This window comes from Tupaia chinensis, unplaced genomic scaffold (genome assembly GCF_000334495.1).
Source record: "Tupaia chinensis unplaced genomic scaffold, TupChi_1.0 Scaffold000564_1, whole genome shotgun sequence".
Taxonomy (NCBI): domain Eukaryota; kingdom Metazoa; phylum Chordata; class Mammalia; order Scandentia; family Tupaiidae; genus Tupaia; species Tupaia belangeri.
In genome coordinates, this window is record NW_006160077.1 from 279,297 (window position 1) to 294,373 (window position 15,077).

The following is a 15,077-nucleotide window of genomic DNA, read 5'->3' on the forward strand; positions in this document are numbered from 1 at the left end:
CTGCTGGTTCCAGCGACTTGTTCTAAAATTATCTGTTCTCATCTGTTGTAGAGAGCTCAGATGATATCTAAAAAGGCACATTTTAACATTTAATATGGTCAGCATGATTGCCTACTTTCATATAATAGTTTAAATGAGAGAGCTTTTACATATTTCATTGCTGCCCAGACTGGACTTTCCCTTTGTATAATTTGGCCTCAAATTGTTCTTTCATGATTTTTTTCCCCATTGGGCATGGTTTTATAAATCTTGTCTTACTAAGTTATTATACTTGTGGCTCTCTGGAGATGCAGAGTCTAACCTCAGAATTATTACGGTCCCAGTGAATTTAATTAGAGAAAATCACCCTTGGAAATGCACCAATTGGATGGCTGAGCAAAATGTACTGTAGTTCAACTGTAGATAAAGTGCCCACAGACTTTTGTCTTTTCTTCATAGAGTGTTTGTCTGTATCAGTATTCACATGACTGACTTTTTCAGGAATTAGAATGATGAACTCCAGATATGATAAAATAGAGATTTAAATTAGTCTCTCTTTTTCAAACAACCCAAAGTTCAACTATGTAATATGAAAACAGAGCAGTATAATTGATTGAAAATCAAAATATTATGAAGGTCATTTTATTATTTTACTTTTAATAAAATAAAACGCATATTATAAATATCTTTAAAAATTTATAATTCTGTCTCCTACCTAATTTTACAGTCTTAAGATGTTGATTTAATATTTATTAGTCATTTGAATGAATTTTCTCAATAATAAAAACTGGTTCTTTTTGTAATCAAGATTAGAACTACTCTGTATGACAGCATATTCTTTTTTTCAAAAAAAGTTGATTAATTAATTTCTTCCACAAGAGAGAATGACAGACAACCCAAATAGTGTGTGGTACACTGCAATATACCTATATCTTGCAGGGTATTCTTGATCATTCATTTTGAAAATTCACAATTTAAAAGGTAACTTTAAATTTTTTACTTAAAGACTGACATGAATTCTCCCTCTGCAGCATGAGAAGAGCTGATCATTTGGAAACATTTCAAGGTCCAGTGCTGATACGTGTGTCACTTTGTTCTCTGCATTCACAGAGATGGTGTCAGTGGATGAAGCTGTTATCTTTAGAGCGAGAGAGCAGGTACCTCAGTTCAGTACTTGGACTAAATGACTGTGTCCTTGTGCAGGTAACCCAGCAAACATAATTATGTGAAGACTATGGGCAAGGCATTACATTATACAACAGTACATTGGTACTGTGGGGATTCACAGTGTTTTAAAAGGTTTTGATAATCAGCCACATTATAAGTACTTTGTTATTGCTAAAATATAGGAAATTGACTAAGTTTTTTAATATTTCTTGGATAGCCATAACAAATTTACATCTCTAATAAGGGCTCTTAGAAAATAACTTTATGTATAACTATTTGGGGATATTTTAATGGGCTTATATTTGTAAATCTCTTGACAGAATTAATGTGTTCTCTAAGTATTGTTTAATATATTCAAAGTTGGAAGATGAGGTAACATTTGTAGAAGTTGGGTGACTTTCTTTTTTAAAAAAATGTATTTAATTCAATTTGTTATTATTATTATTATTATTTAATTTGACCAGAGAGGGAGAGAAAGGGAAAGTGAGGAAGCAAGCTACCAGGTCCAGGACTCAAACCGTGATTGGCCATGTGGGAATCCAATGCCTTTAACCACCATGCCATCTGCCATCCTCGAATAAGTGAATTTCAAAAATGTAAGATGATAATTAAGCTTGCTGTTATTTGATTTCAGAGGAATGTAAGTTAAGTAAGTAGTGGGCTGAAGCTGATCACTGGACTTATTAAAAGGAAGGTGTTTTTTCTTTTTCTTTTTCTTTCTTTTTTTTTTTTTTGAGAGGTTTTCGCTATAGGGCGCGTGCGCTCGCCAGACAGACAGAGAGAGACATAGAGACAGAAAGTGAGAAATCACCCCCCAGGGGGGATGGTCACGCCGCAATCCCTTCTCCTCTATTCTCCTCTTGGGATCTTGGGCACGCACGCACACGTGCCCCGCGTGAGTTCTAAGCCACCGGGTCTGGGACGCGAACCGCGGTCGACTACGTGGGAATCCAGCGACATAGCCATTACACTAACTGCTGGTTCCCAGGAAGGTGTTTTTATGAAGAAGAACACAGAATTGAAGAAGGGTGCTTACTTAAAAGTGATGTGGTGTCAAAAGACAGATTAGTTTTTTTAATATGAAGATATGCCATATAAACATACTGACAGTATGATGCAAGATAGGCAGAAGTAATGATGTAAAGAATGGAGTAGAAAATTGCAGGAGCACTGCACTTATGAGTGCTGAAGAGGATGGAATCCAGAGCACAGCAGGGATGTGGGGTATAGTTTGGAACACAGCTATTGTGAAGAGCAGGGAAGGCCAAATTAATGAGGGCAGATTGGAGCAAATGCTAATAGAGATTTAGAAAGTAACTGGTTGTCAGTACTGGAATTATGTTAAGAAATGGCTGGGCTGAATATGGATACTATTTACAATTTCATTTTTATTTGTATGAGCTCTTCTTTTTCTGTTTCTTTTTTTCTTTTCTTTTGATTCGTATTCATCCCTTCCTTAATTTACATCCTTATTTTTAGTTCCTTATAAACTGTTTGCCTCTCTCTGCATCACCAGCCAAATTAAACCATATTTACAAGAATGAAATGTATATTGTCTTATATTTTTCTATACTTACATAATCTTGTGTAACCATTTATCAATATATATAGAAATGGTATTTTAATTTTTAAAAATAGTAATATTGTATTACAAATAGTGTTTTATGCTTATTTCTTTCTTATTCAGTAGTACCTTGTAGAAATTAATTACATCATAGCTGTAATTAATTTTTAAATGATTTATTTTAATAGATTTTATATTCTATTTAACCATTTGCTTGTTAATTATTTTATTTTGTTTTTGCTTGATAACATGAAAAATAAGACTACAATAATATGCCATGCATATGTTCTTGTGGTTTAGAGCTTTAATTTCAATGAGAAAGATTCTAAGAGTAATTGTTATGAGGAAAGACATACACACATACACACACACACACACACACACACACACACGTATATTTACTCTCAACAGAGATTGCTAAATTCCATTCCAAAACTATTATAAAAGTCAATTTTCACTAGGAATATTAATTTATTAATTTTTGTCACTTGTAGCTATTACCGTTTTAAAACTTTTTTGTCAGTCTAATGGACATAATTTTCCTATTTTGCATTTTTCTGTTTACATTTGATTTTCAGCAACTTAGTTTATATTTTTTGGTCTGTTTGGATGTATTTTTTCTTAGTTGCTGATTTATGTTATTGTACACTTTGCTATGGGTTTGTCTTTTATTTATTAATTGACTAACACTTTTTGTATATTTTAGATATTAAATCTATATTGTCCTCTAATGTAAATGTTCATTTACACTATTTTGTCTAAAACATAATATCCTTTCCTAAATTCTTAAAATATTTAAAAATGATTGAATTGGGATCAGCAGTTAGCGTAATGGCTACGTTGCTGGACTCCCACGTAGTCGACCGTGGTTCGAGTCCTGGACCCGGTGGCTTAAACTCACGCCAGGCACGTGTGCGTGCATGCCCAAGATCCTGAGAGGAGAATGGAGGAGAAGGGATTGCGGCATGGCCATCCCCCCTGGGGGGTGATTTCTCGCTTTCTATCTCTCTGTCTCTCTCTGTCTGTCTGGCGAGCACACACGCCCTATAGCAAAAACCTCTCCAAAAATAAATAAATAAATAAATAAAATAAATAAATAAATAAAAATGATTGAATATGTGTGTTTGTGCTTTTAAGTATTAGTTAATAAAAATTTTATAGCCCTAGGCCATAGAAAGTCATATCATTAATTAATGTAAAAGTAAATATAAAGTAAATCCTACTTTAATTTTATAATAAATCTTTAATCCATATTTACTTAATTTTTATTTAAAGTATTAGCCACATGGAAAAATTTTAGCTTCTAGATTTAAACTACTTGTTACATATTCATTTATTTAATAATCTATTATTTTTCCACATACGTCTTGAACTACCTCTCTATTTATTTGTAAAACCACAGAGATCATTACCTTATTTTAGTAAACCTTGTATTCTTATAATCTCTTTTAGTTCTAGAATATATTATGTCATAATGCCTATTTGTTGGATAAATAAGCACCTTATCCTAAAATTTCATGGACTTACAAGTAATGATTATACTTGCAGGTAATTTTATCCTGAACACTAAAATAAGAACATCTGGAAGGACATATGGAACAAAGAAACAATGTGACAGAGTTTATCCTCTTGGGGCTCACTCAGAGCCTGGAGGGTCAACAGATCTTATTTGTTGTATTCTTGCTCATCTACATTGTGACAATGGTAGGAAATCTACTTATTGTCATTACTGTGGTGGTCAGCCCAACTTTGGATGCTCCTATGTACTTCTTTCTTGGCTACTTATCATTTATGGATGCCGTTTATTCTACTACGGTTACCCCAAATATGATCATTGATTTACTCTATGAGAAAAAAACAATTTCCTTCCAAGCTTGCATGACCCAACTTTTCATAGGACACTTATTTGGTGGTGCTGAGATTTTACTTCTGGTTGTCATGGCCTATGACCGCTATGTGGCCATCTGCAAACCCCTGCATTATTTGACAGTCATGAACAAAAGAGCCTGTGTTCTGTTGCTGCTGCTGGCCTGGGTTGGAGGCTTTGTGCATGCTGTAGTTCAGCTTCTCTTTGTTTACAACCTTCCCTTCTGTGGCCCCAATGTTATTGACCACTTCATCTGTGACATGTACCCCTTATTAAAACTTGCCTGCACTGACACCTACGTTATTGGCCTCAGTGTGGTTGCCAATGACGGGGCAATTTGTGTGGTCATCTTTATACTCTTACTCATCTCTTATGGGGTCATTCTGCACTCCCTGAAGAATCTTAGTCAGGAAGGGAGGCGCAAAGCATTATCCACCTGTGGCTCCCACATCACTGTGGTGGTACTCTATTTTGTACCTTGTATTTTTATGTACGTGAGACCTCCTTCTACATTACCCATTGATAAATCTTTAACTGTGTTTTACACTGTCATCACCCCTATGCTAAACCCCCTAATCTATACTCTGAGAAATGCAGAGATGAAAAATGCTATGAAAAAACTATGGACCAAAAAAAGAAAATAAAGTGTATAAGAAATGAATTATTATTATTATTATTATTATGATTTATCAGTAAAGAGTTATTTCCGTAAAAAAAATAAAAACAAAACAAAACTATGTAATTGTGTTAACAAGTCCTCAGATTTAATGACTTGTGCGTGGTGGAAAACATTTATAATATGAGTAATTCCAAATTATAATATATTTAAGGTTTTCATAATTTCCTTGGAAAATGTATATCATTTTTAGGGAACATAAAAAAGCTTTTTTGAGGGAACCAGCAGTTAGCATTATGGCTATGTCGCTGGACTCCCATGTAGTCGACCGCGGTTCGCATCCCAGACCTGGTAGCATGAAACTCACGCCGGGCGCGTGTGTGTGCGTGCCCAAGATCCCAAGAGGAGAATGGAGGAGAAGGGATTGCGGTGTGACCATCTCCTCTGGGGGCGTCATTTCTTGCTTTCTGTCTCTATGTCTCTCTCTGTCTGTCTGGCGAGCGCAAGCACCCTATAGTGAAAAAAAACCTCTCCAAAAAAAAAAAAAGCTTTTTTGAGACTATATATTTATGACCAAACTTAATATTGTAAATTATTTTTAGTTAATGGAGGAGTTTTTCATGTTTCTGTCTTAAAGTTAATTTTGTTCAAAACTAACAGTGCTCATTTTAGATTTTGGAAAAAATAAAATAAATGCTAAGATGTAAAACTTGGTTTCTTGCACACTACACATGTACACATATTTGTATACATATTTGAAGTATACATTTTATTTTTGAATTTTTAAAATATTTTAAATAAATAGTATTGTTTGTATTGTTTAGCATATCAACATTGAGGAGGATTAATTCTTCAGAGTTTAATATAATTCATAAGGGTTCTAACTATTTTTTAAAAAGCATCTGAATAACAAAGGGAGATATACAGTAAAATAAATCTTGTGTATTTTCTCAATTGGGAAATTATATTGGCTTCACAGGTACGGTAACTTTATTTGGTGCCTTATTTTTGTAAAGACAATCCATTATCCTTCCAGATTTTTTTTTTTTTTTTTTGGAGAGATTTTCACACGTGCCCAGCGTGAGTTTTTAAGTCACCGGGTCCAGGACGTGAACCGTGGTCGATTACATAGGAGTCCAGCGACATAGCCATTATGCTTACTGCTGGTTCCCACCAGATGTTTTATAATTTCTGATAGCTACATTGTAATTCTTCTCCATTCTTCTCTCTGATTTTAGTTGTGCATGCCCCCACGTCTGCCATGATTTTCAAGCTGCCAGCTTCAGGACTTGAACCACACTGTTGGCCATGTGGGATCCAGCTTCTTTAACCTCCACACCAACTGCTAGTTCAATATATGCTGTTTTGTTTTACACACACACACAGACACACACAGAATGCAAATTGTTTGGTAATAAAGACACCAGGATGCATTGCTTCATTTGAGAGACACTTCATTCATGACATCTTTGTCAAAGTTTCTTTATGTATCAGACATATTTACCTTGAATGAGCATGTGCTCAAGAAACATTTTTCCTGCTTTCCCTGCTGAGTCTATATTCATAAGGGATTAAAGATATGGAGAAATGAATGTCTTTAGTAACTCAACACTATAAGCATAACTATGTCATGATTTTCATTTCTATTATTATTAATGAAAATTTCTTATATCATTTTAATTTCCTCTTAAACAAAAATAATATCATCTACCAAATAATGTCAAAACTTTGATTATGCCAGAGGTTACTGGTAACTAAGACCTCCACTTCTGCACACATAATTAATTTTCAACTCTATATAATTCATTTATGTTCATTGGCCTATGAGTTCCCTAAAATAAGGGCAAGTTACTTATGTTTTCTTGAATTCTGTTCTTTGCACAATGTTGAGGACATAGAATCCACTCCACAAACTTTGTCAATTATTTTTAGTCTTGATTTTTTTTTTTTTGCCCTAGGGCATGTGTACTCTCCAGAGAGAGACAGAGACAGTGAGAGGGAAAGTGAGAAATCACTCCCACCATGGGGGATGACATACTGCAATCTTTTCTCCTCCATCCTCCTCCTAGGATTTTGGGCACACATACACATGCACCTGATATGATTTTCAAGCTTTCAGGTATGGTATTGAGCCACAGTTGCCTGTGTGGGAGTCCAGCACTTTAATCAGTATGCCACTTGCTGGCTCCTATTCTTGAATTACTAATCTATTAGAATACAATTTTTTTACTGTTAAGTTTGATGAATTATTTTTATACTAGAAATATATTTTTTATGTATGTATAAATATATATATATATATACAGACACACACACATACATACACACACACACACACAAACCACTCTTATTTGATATTTGTTGGAAATATTTACCTTATTGTCATTTATAATTATGGAAATTTTTATATTTTAATTTACTTTTGCTTTTTTATTTCTTTCATCATATCACAATTGGGAAAATTTTGTATCTTTCCAAAACTATCATTTTGACATATTACTTTAAAATATACTTTTCAAAAAATTGTTTGCATAGTTTAACATCTTATTTTTAACTTTTCAAAAACTTTCTTTCCCAATTCACTGATAATATTTTTGTGTGACAAGAAACTAAGCTTATTCTCTAAATATAGCTAAAATAGTCTGCCAACATAATTTATTTGTTATTTGTTATTATTAGTATTATTTTGAATGTAAAATTTCTCCATTTAAAGTGTCAATATATTTACATGTGAAAGGTAAATCTTGGGCCATTTCTTTTATTTTTTATTTATTTATTAATTTTTTGAGGACTCATGAGACATATATTTTTGTTTAACCAATAAGCGTGCCAACTTCGTTACGAACGGCATTACTCTTTTGCTTGATATACAGTACATCCACGTTAGAAATTTTGTAAGACCTACATAATGATTGAATTTTGAAGTTTTACCCATAGGCTAACATGCTTTGACCAAAAACCTAACCACATACCACTTCTTTCTTAGAAGAAATTATTTCTTAATGAGGAATTCTTACTATCTCTTCTCTTAAAGAAACTCTCTCTTTATCCTGATGTATTAATAGTTGGATTGATCAGGAAAATTAATGGCTAAGTGTCAACAAGCTGACTTCCTTAAAGGAGAAAATGAAGTAAAAGCTCTTTCAGCTATCTTTGCATGAAGACAATATGAAAATGAGTAAATAGAATAATTAAAATACAGACTAAAATAAAGTGTCATTTATAATGTATTTGGAAACCAATATACATTATACATTTAAATTTCAACTTATATATGTAAGATCATAGCCAAGAAGGTTAGCCACAACTTAAAACTTTATCACCACCTATTTTTACCATCTTCTGATAATTATGAATTTACTGATGACTTTATGACTTTACTTCCAATCCTGATGTAGGAATTTGTTTAAATGTAATAATTAAGTGCCTTTTCTCTTTTGGGGGGGTATAATAAAGAAATAAATAACATATAGAGGATATTACTAAAGATGGTTCACATTTTAATTATGGCATCTACAATGGATATCTATAGGAATTTTTTTAATTAACTTTGAAATCCTCCCATAACCTCTCTGTTTAAAGAAATATTATCTCTGAAATAATTTGACTGAATATTTTAACAATTAGAAACTTATTCACAAGACCCTATTTCCATAATAAAATATTTTGACAAATTTCCTAAATATGTTCTGTATAAATTTTCTTGACTGTAAGATGTCAAGAGTATGAAAACAGGTACAGGAAATTTAGTTACATCGGTTTCCCAACCAACCCACCAAAGTCATTTAATATGATTGTATCAGCCATTTCCACTGGTTAGCAGGAGGTATTTCCACTAATAGCTCCATGGTGTCCATTTAATCATTTTTCTCACCAGACTTAGTTCATTTTCTGCCTCTTCTATTTGACCACTCTGAAGTCGATCTTCTCACTTTTTTTTTTGGAGAGGTTTTTGCTATAGGGTGTGTGAGCTCGCCAGAGAGACAGAGAGAAACAGAGACAGAAAGTGAGAAATCACCCCCCGAAGAGATGGTCATGATGCAATCCCTTCTCCTTCATTCTCCTCTTGGGATCTTGGGCACGCATGCACACGTGGCCGGCCTGAGTTTAAGCCACTGGGTCTGGGATTTGAACCACTTTCGACTACATGGGAGTCCAGCAATATAGCCATTACGCTAACTGCTGGTCCTGATCTTCTAATTTTTTAATATCTGATTCCAGTTTCACCATACCCAGTCTGTCATTCGTCATCTGCTCTGTATATTTTCTATATGCTGCATTTTTTGCATTTGCTGAAGAACATCAAGAATCTTTGTATACAATATTCTCAGGCACTCGTGTGTATTGTCAGACAAAGCCAACCCTGCAAGACCCGTGGTCTTCTTCCACAAACCCGCCATGATAGTGCAGACCTTATTTTTTACTTTTAAAATTTCTTTAGTGTTTATTCTACTATTAACGCACTATTCCAGTGGTTGAGTATTTTTAATGTTCATTTATACTTTGTAGAAATTTTGTTTTCTATTTTCCTTTTTCAAAAGTTTCTTGCAATTCCCAAGTATTTATTCTCATAAACTTTAGGGCTATTTTGCAAAGCTTCAAAATGTCATTTATGATTATATTTAGAATTGTATGACTCTACTTATTTATTTTGAGGGAAATAGTTTCTCATAATGTCTTGTTTTCCCATCCGAATAAAATATTTTATGAAGACTTGATTGATGTCTCAGTCAAATTTGTAACCATTCTTAGAATTCTTTTACATTCTGCATTTTTATTTTCTTGTTTAAAAAGGGATTTTCTTATTTACATTTATTAATATTTTTAAGAGAGTTTTTCAGCTATAGGACATGCGCACTCACCAGAGAGACAGAAAGTGAGAAATCACCCCCAGGGGAGTTAGCCACAGGGCAATTCCTTCTCCTCCATTCCCCTCTCAGAATTCTGGGCATGCATGCACATGCTCCCAGCATGAGTTTTGTCTCTGGGTCCAGGACTCAAATTGCAATTGACTACATGGGAGTTCAGCAACATAACCATTATGCCATCTGCTGATCTCCATTTGTTAAATTTTTAATGAGCTCATTAGAAAGGATTAGTACTTCTTTCTGGCATGAATTACAACATAAGTCCCTGGTATAGTTCTGTACCCAGACACACATAGGCCTGTATCTGACCACATACGGATTTGCATGTTAATACATTGAAGTCTGTATTCAGCCACATACCAGGACCTGTGTCTGACCGTGTGTGGGAATGCACACATAGGAGTGTGACCATCCCTCCTTGGGGGGGTGTGTGATTTCTCGCTTTAAATCTCTCTGATGTTAATACATTGAAGTCTGTATTCAGCCACATACCAGGACCTGTGTCTGACCGTGTGTGGGAATGCACACATAGGAGTGTGACCATCCCTCCTTGGGGGGGTGTGTTTAACTCTGCAGGGTTTAACTCTGTCACTTTTTTTCGAAGTATTGGCCCACAGTGCCTTTAGAGCAAAAACCTCTCAGAAAAAAAAAAAAGGGACAAAGTCAGAAGGATTGATTTAACAAGAAGGCATAATCATTATAAATACGTATCTACCCAGCACTGCAGACCCACAAGTATAAAACAAATATTACTAGACATAGAGGGAAAGGGAGAAGACAAACAATAAAGGAAACTTCCACGCCCCTTTTGCAGCATTGGACAGACTATCTAGAAAATAATTGAACAACGAAACATCGGATTTAAATAGCACTATACACCACAATGACCTAATAGATTCCAGGACACTTTATCTTATAGCTACAGCATACACATTCTTTTCATCAGCACACAGAGTATTCTCCAAGATAGACAATATATTAGGTCATAACAAGTCTCAAAAATTTAGAAAAATATTAATGATAAATTATTAAACACTTTTTTTTCTGATTACCATAAAACAAATGGAAATCAGTAACAAGAGGAACTATGGAGACCATAAAATAAATGGGAACTAAACAAAGATACTCTTGAATGACCACTGGGTAGATGAAAATAATAAACATTAAAATTAATCATTTCTTGAAGCAAATGAAAATGAAAATACAATGTGCCAAAATATATGTCAAAGGCAGTAACAAGGGGGAAAGCATAGCAATAGGTGCAAAAAACCAAAAAATAGATTTCAAATAAACTAGAATTGAAGTAAGAACACCAAATAACCTTAATCCAAACAAGAAATTAGATCATTCAAGTTGAGCTTTAGTTTGTAGAGGACACTTTACTGTTTATTTACCCCTACTCTAAAGGCAAAGTGGTATAAAATTAGTTTGGATGTTTTCAAAGGATTCTTTGTAGGCCTTGGTACACCTCGTGTTTCACTTGTCCCTCAGAATAAAGCAACTCTAGAAAGTGTCATCCAGCTTGTTAGGCTTTCATTTGTGACACAGAATAATGCCATACCTTCAGAGAAAAGAGACTCAAATTGCAATTGACTACATGGGAGTTCAGCAATATAACCATTATGCCATCTGCTGATCTCTATTTGTTAAAATTTTTAATGAGCTCATTAGAAAGGATTTAGTACTTCTTTCTGGCATGAATTACAACATAAGTCCCTGGTATAGTTCTGTACCCAGACACACATAGGCCTGTATCTGACCACATACGGATTTGCATGTTAATACATTGAAGTCTGTATTCAGCCACATACCAGGACCTGTGTCTGACCGTGTGTGGGAATGCACACATAGGAGTGTGACCATCCCTCCTTGGGGGGGTGTGTTTAACTCTGCAGGGTTTAACTCTGTCACTTTTTTTCGAAGTATTGGCCCACAGTGCCTTCATTATAGGTTTTTTTTTTTTTTTTTTTTTTGAGAGATTTTTGTTACTGTGCATGTGTGCTTGCTGGAGAGACAGAAACAGAAAGTGAGAAATCACCCTCCCAGGGGCAATGGCTATGCTGCAATCCCTTCTCCATTTTCTTCTCAGAATTTTGGGTATGCACATACATGCGCACATTGTGAGTTTAAGCAGCCAGATCTGGCACTTAAACTGTGGTTGATTATGTGAGAGTCTAGTGACATAATCATTACGCTATCTACTGGTCTCATTTGTTATAGTTTTTAGAAATGCTTTTGAGCATGTGCGTTTTACATTTTTCTAACTCACTATTTACATAGTTGGTGTAAAATAAAGGTTTTTTTTGCATTTTTAGGACATAGGTAAACATTATATCTCTATTTAAATTTCTGGTTTGGCAATACATATGGGTTACAGAGAATTACTGGGGGCTATGGAATATTTAGAGGCAATATATATATCAGTTAATTTTTTCTATGTAATTTTTATATTGGAGCAAATAAATTTGGATTCTGGGCTCTTATGGGCATCATCTCATCCCTTCAAAGTTTTGCCTCATTCAGATAAACAGAAAGCATCAATAGTTCTTTGAATAAAGCTAGATGGTGCATAGAAAATTTTGCCTTCTGAATATATTATATTAGTTCTCTATCTTGGAATTATACTTTAATCCACAGTAACTTTGATCATGTCAAATAGTTATGGATTACAGAAACATTTGTGTGTCTTTATCACTTACCACTAATAGAGGCAAAACACTTGAATGTACTCTTTAAGTCTTAAAAATAATACATATTGGTCATGCTGTGGTGGTCCATGCTGCTAAAATGCTATGCTCTGCAGGCAGCACCCACATGGAAGATATGGGTTTAATTCCTGGTTGAATCTAAAGGTTGTGTATAGTGTTGTGCTTTTGTTATCCTAGCAGGTTAGGGAGTTGGAGAGGCTAAGATAGGAGGATCAAGAGTAAGTAGAATTCTGTCTTGAAGAGAGAGAGAGGGAGAAGGAAAAAGTGATATTACATTAGGGTTGCTGGATTTAATCTATTTATTAGGTAAATTGAAAACAATTAGCTTTTAGTGGAGTTCATTACATGATAAAGATCTTTAGTTGGTTCAGATAAGAATTAATGAGACTTAGGGGGCTGGCAGGTGGCATGGTGGTTAAGGGCACTGGACTCCTACAGGCCAACCATGGTTCAAGTCCCAGACCTAGTGGCTTATTTTCTTGCTCTCCCTCTCTCTTTCTCTCTGTTTCACTCTGCCCCTCTCTGTAAAATTAAAAATAAATAAATAAATAAAATGAATAAATAAAATAAAATAAAATGATTCTTAAAAAAAAAGAAAAGGTCTTGGGAACCAGCAGTTAGCGTAATGGCTATTTCGCTGGACTCCCACGTAGTCGACCACGGTTCATGTCCCGGACCCGGTGGCTTAAAAAACTCACGCCGGGCGCGTGTGCGTGCATTCCCAAGATCCCGAGAGGAGAATGGAGGAGAAGGGATTGCGGCATGACCATCCCCCCTGGGGGGGTGATTTCTCGCTTTCTGTCTCTATGTCTCTCTCTGTCTGTCTGGCGAGCGCACGCGTCCTACAGTGAAAATCTCTCCAAAAAAAAAAAAAAAAGAAAAGAAAAGGTCTTTATGACACAAAAGATTCTGTATTTAACTGAACACGCAATAAGGCAAGTTATCTGATGGAGTCATAGTAAGCTAAGGAAATAGCAGTAGAAGCTTTTATGCACTGCTTCCTTGTTGAAAAGTAATAATTTCTTTCACGTAGAAGCAATTATTCAATTGATATTTGACTGAAAATTAAGGAATTTAGTTAATGAGCTGAAGGTCATTATGGTTACATCTGACCTACATTTAGACTTGATTAGAAACCTTCACTCCAGGGGACTAGCAGTTAGCATAATGGCTATATCGCTGGACTCCCATGTAGTCGACAATGGTTCGAGTCCCTGACCTGGTGTCTTACACTCACACCAGGTGCATGTGCGTGCATGCCCACGATCCCGAGAGGAGAATGGAGGAGAAGGGATTGCAGGGTGGCCATCTCCTCTGGGAGGTGGGTTCTCACTTTCTGTCTCTCTGTCTCTCTCTGTCTGGCAAGCGCATGCGCCCTATAGCAAAAACCTCTCCCCCCAAAAACAAACAAACAAACAAAAAAACAAAAAACCTCTCTAAACTAGAACTGAAAAACTGTGACTACCTATCTTTTGAAAAATCAGAATGTCAACTTTTTTTTTTTGGAGAGGTTTTTGCTATAGGGCGCATACGCTCACCAGAAAGATAGAGACAGAGAGATAGAAAGCGAGAAATCACTCCCCAGGGGCAATGGCCACGCCACAATCCCTTCTCCTCCATTCTCCTCTTGGGATCTTGGGCACACATGCACACGCGCCCGGCGTGAGTTTAAGCCACCAGGTCCGGGACTCGAACCATGGTTGACTACATGGGACTCCAGTGACATAGCCATTACGCCAACTGCTGGTTCCAGAATGTCAACTTTAATAACCTCCCCGGATCCAAGTTTCCCTGGCCCAGGCCCTGAGTCTCACGGCTTTGTGGGTAGAGACCCTCCTAACAGCCAGGGGGGCCATTCTTTGCTAAAGATAAGGTGGGAGAAGAGAAATGGAATTGCTTCTTCCTTCATTCTTGCTTAAATATTATTTGTATTACCTAAAGATTTCACAATGTGAAAATTTACTTTAGAATTTTTCTTTTCACATTATAAGGTTTTCTCATTATTTGGCATTCAGTTACCCTTTCTTGGCAAGACTCAATCTTTTTTCATTAGGGATTATTCTAGGGAAGAAAACTGTTTATGGCTGATTACTCCATTTGAATTTGTTCCAAATATTCTAATAAACAAATCTATAAGAACCTTACAGTTGCTTTCATTTAAAATAGTGATGACATAAGAAGTCACAGAATGTTTGCACATACAAATGGAAAAATTATTTTTCTTGAAAAATGACCCCAAAGATTTCTGAAAATCCAAATTTTTACCAAAGCTAAATACATCTTAAGTTGGTATGTTGTCCTTTAGCTG

General features: G+C 35.3%; 1 protein-coding gene and 1 pseudogene across 1 annotated transcript; one reads left to right on the plus strand and one right to left on the minus strand.

Moving 5' to 3' along the window:
• Positions 1-4,303: 4,303 nt before the first annotated feature.
• Positions 4,304-5,221, plus strand: LOC102481615 (olfactory receptor 4A15). The gene has a single exon (XM_006157889.2). The coding sequence runs from the start codon at positions 4,304-4,306 to the stop codon at positions 5,219-5,221; it is 918 nt and encodes a 305-aa protein (XP_006157951.2).
• A 3,757-nt stretch (positions 5,222-8,978) lies between these two features.
• On the minus strand, positions 8,979-9,593 carry LOC102489153 (NADH dehydrogenase [ubiquinone] 1 alpha subcomplex subunit 5 pseudogene; annotated as a pseudogene).
• Positions 9,594-15,077: the final 5,484 nt, after the last annotated feature.

What these genes read in the sequence shown, in the direction of transcription:
- LOC102481615 (XM_006157889.2), top strand. Translation starts at nt 4,304, where the DNA reads ATGGAACAAAGAAACAATGTGACAGAGTTTATCCTCTTGGGGCTCACT.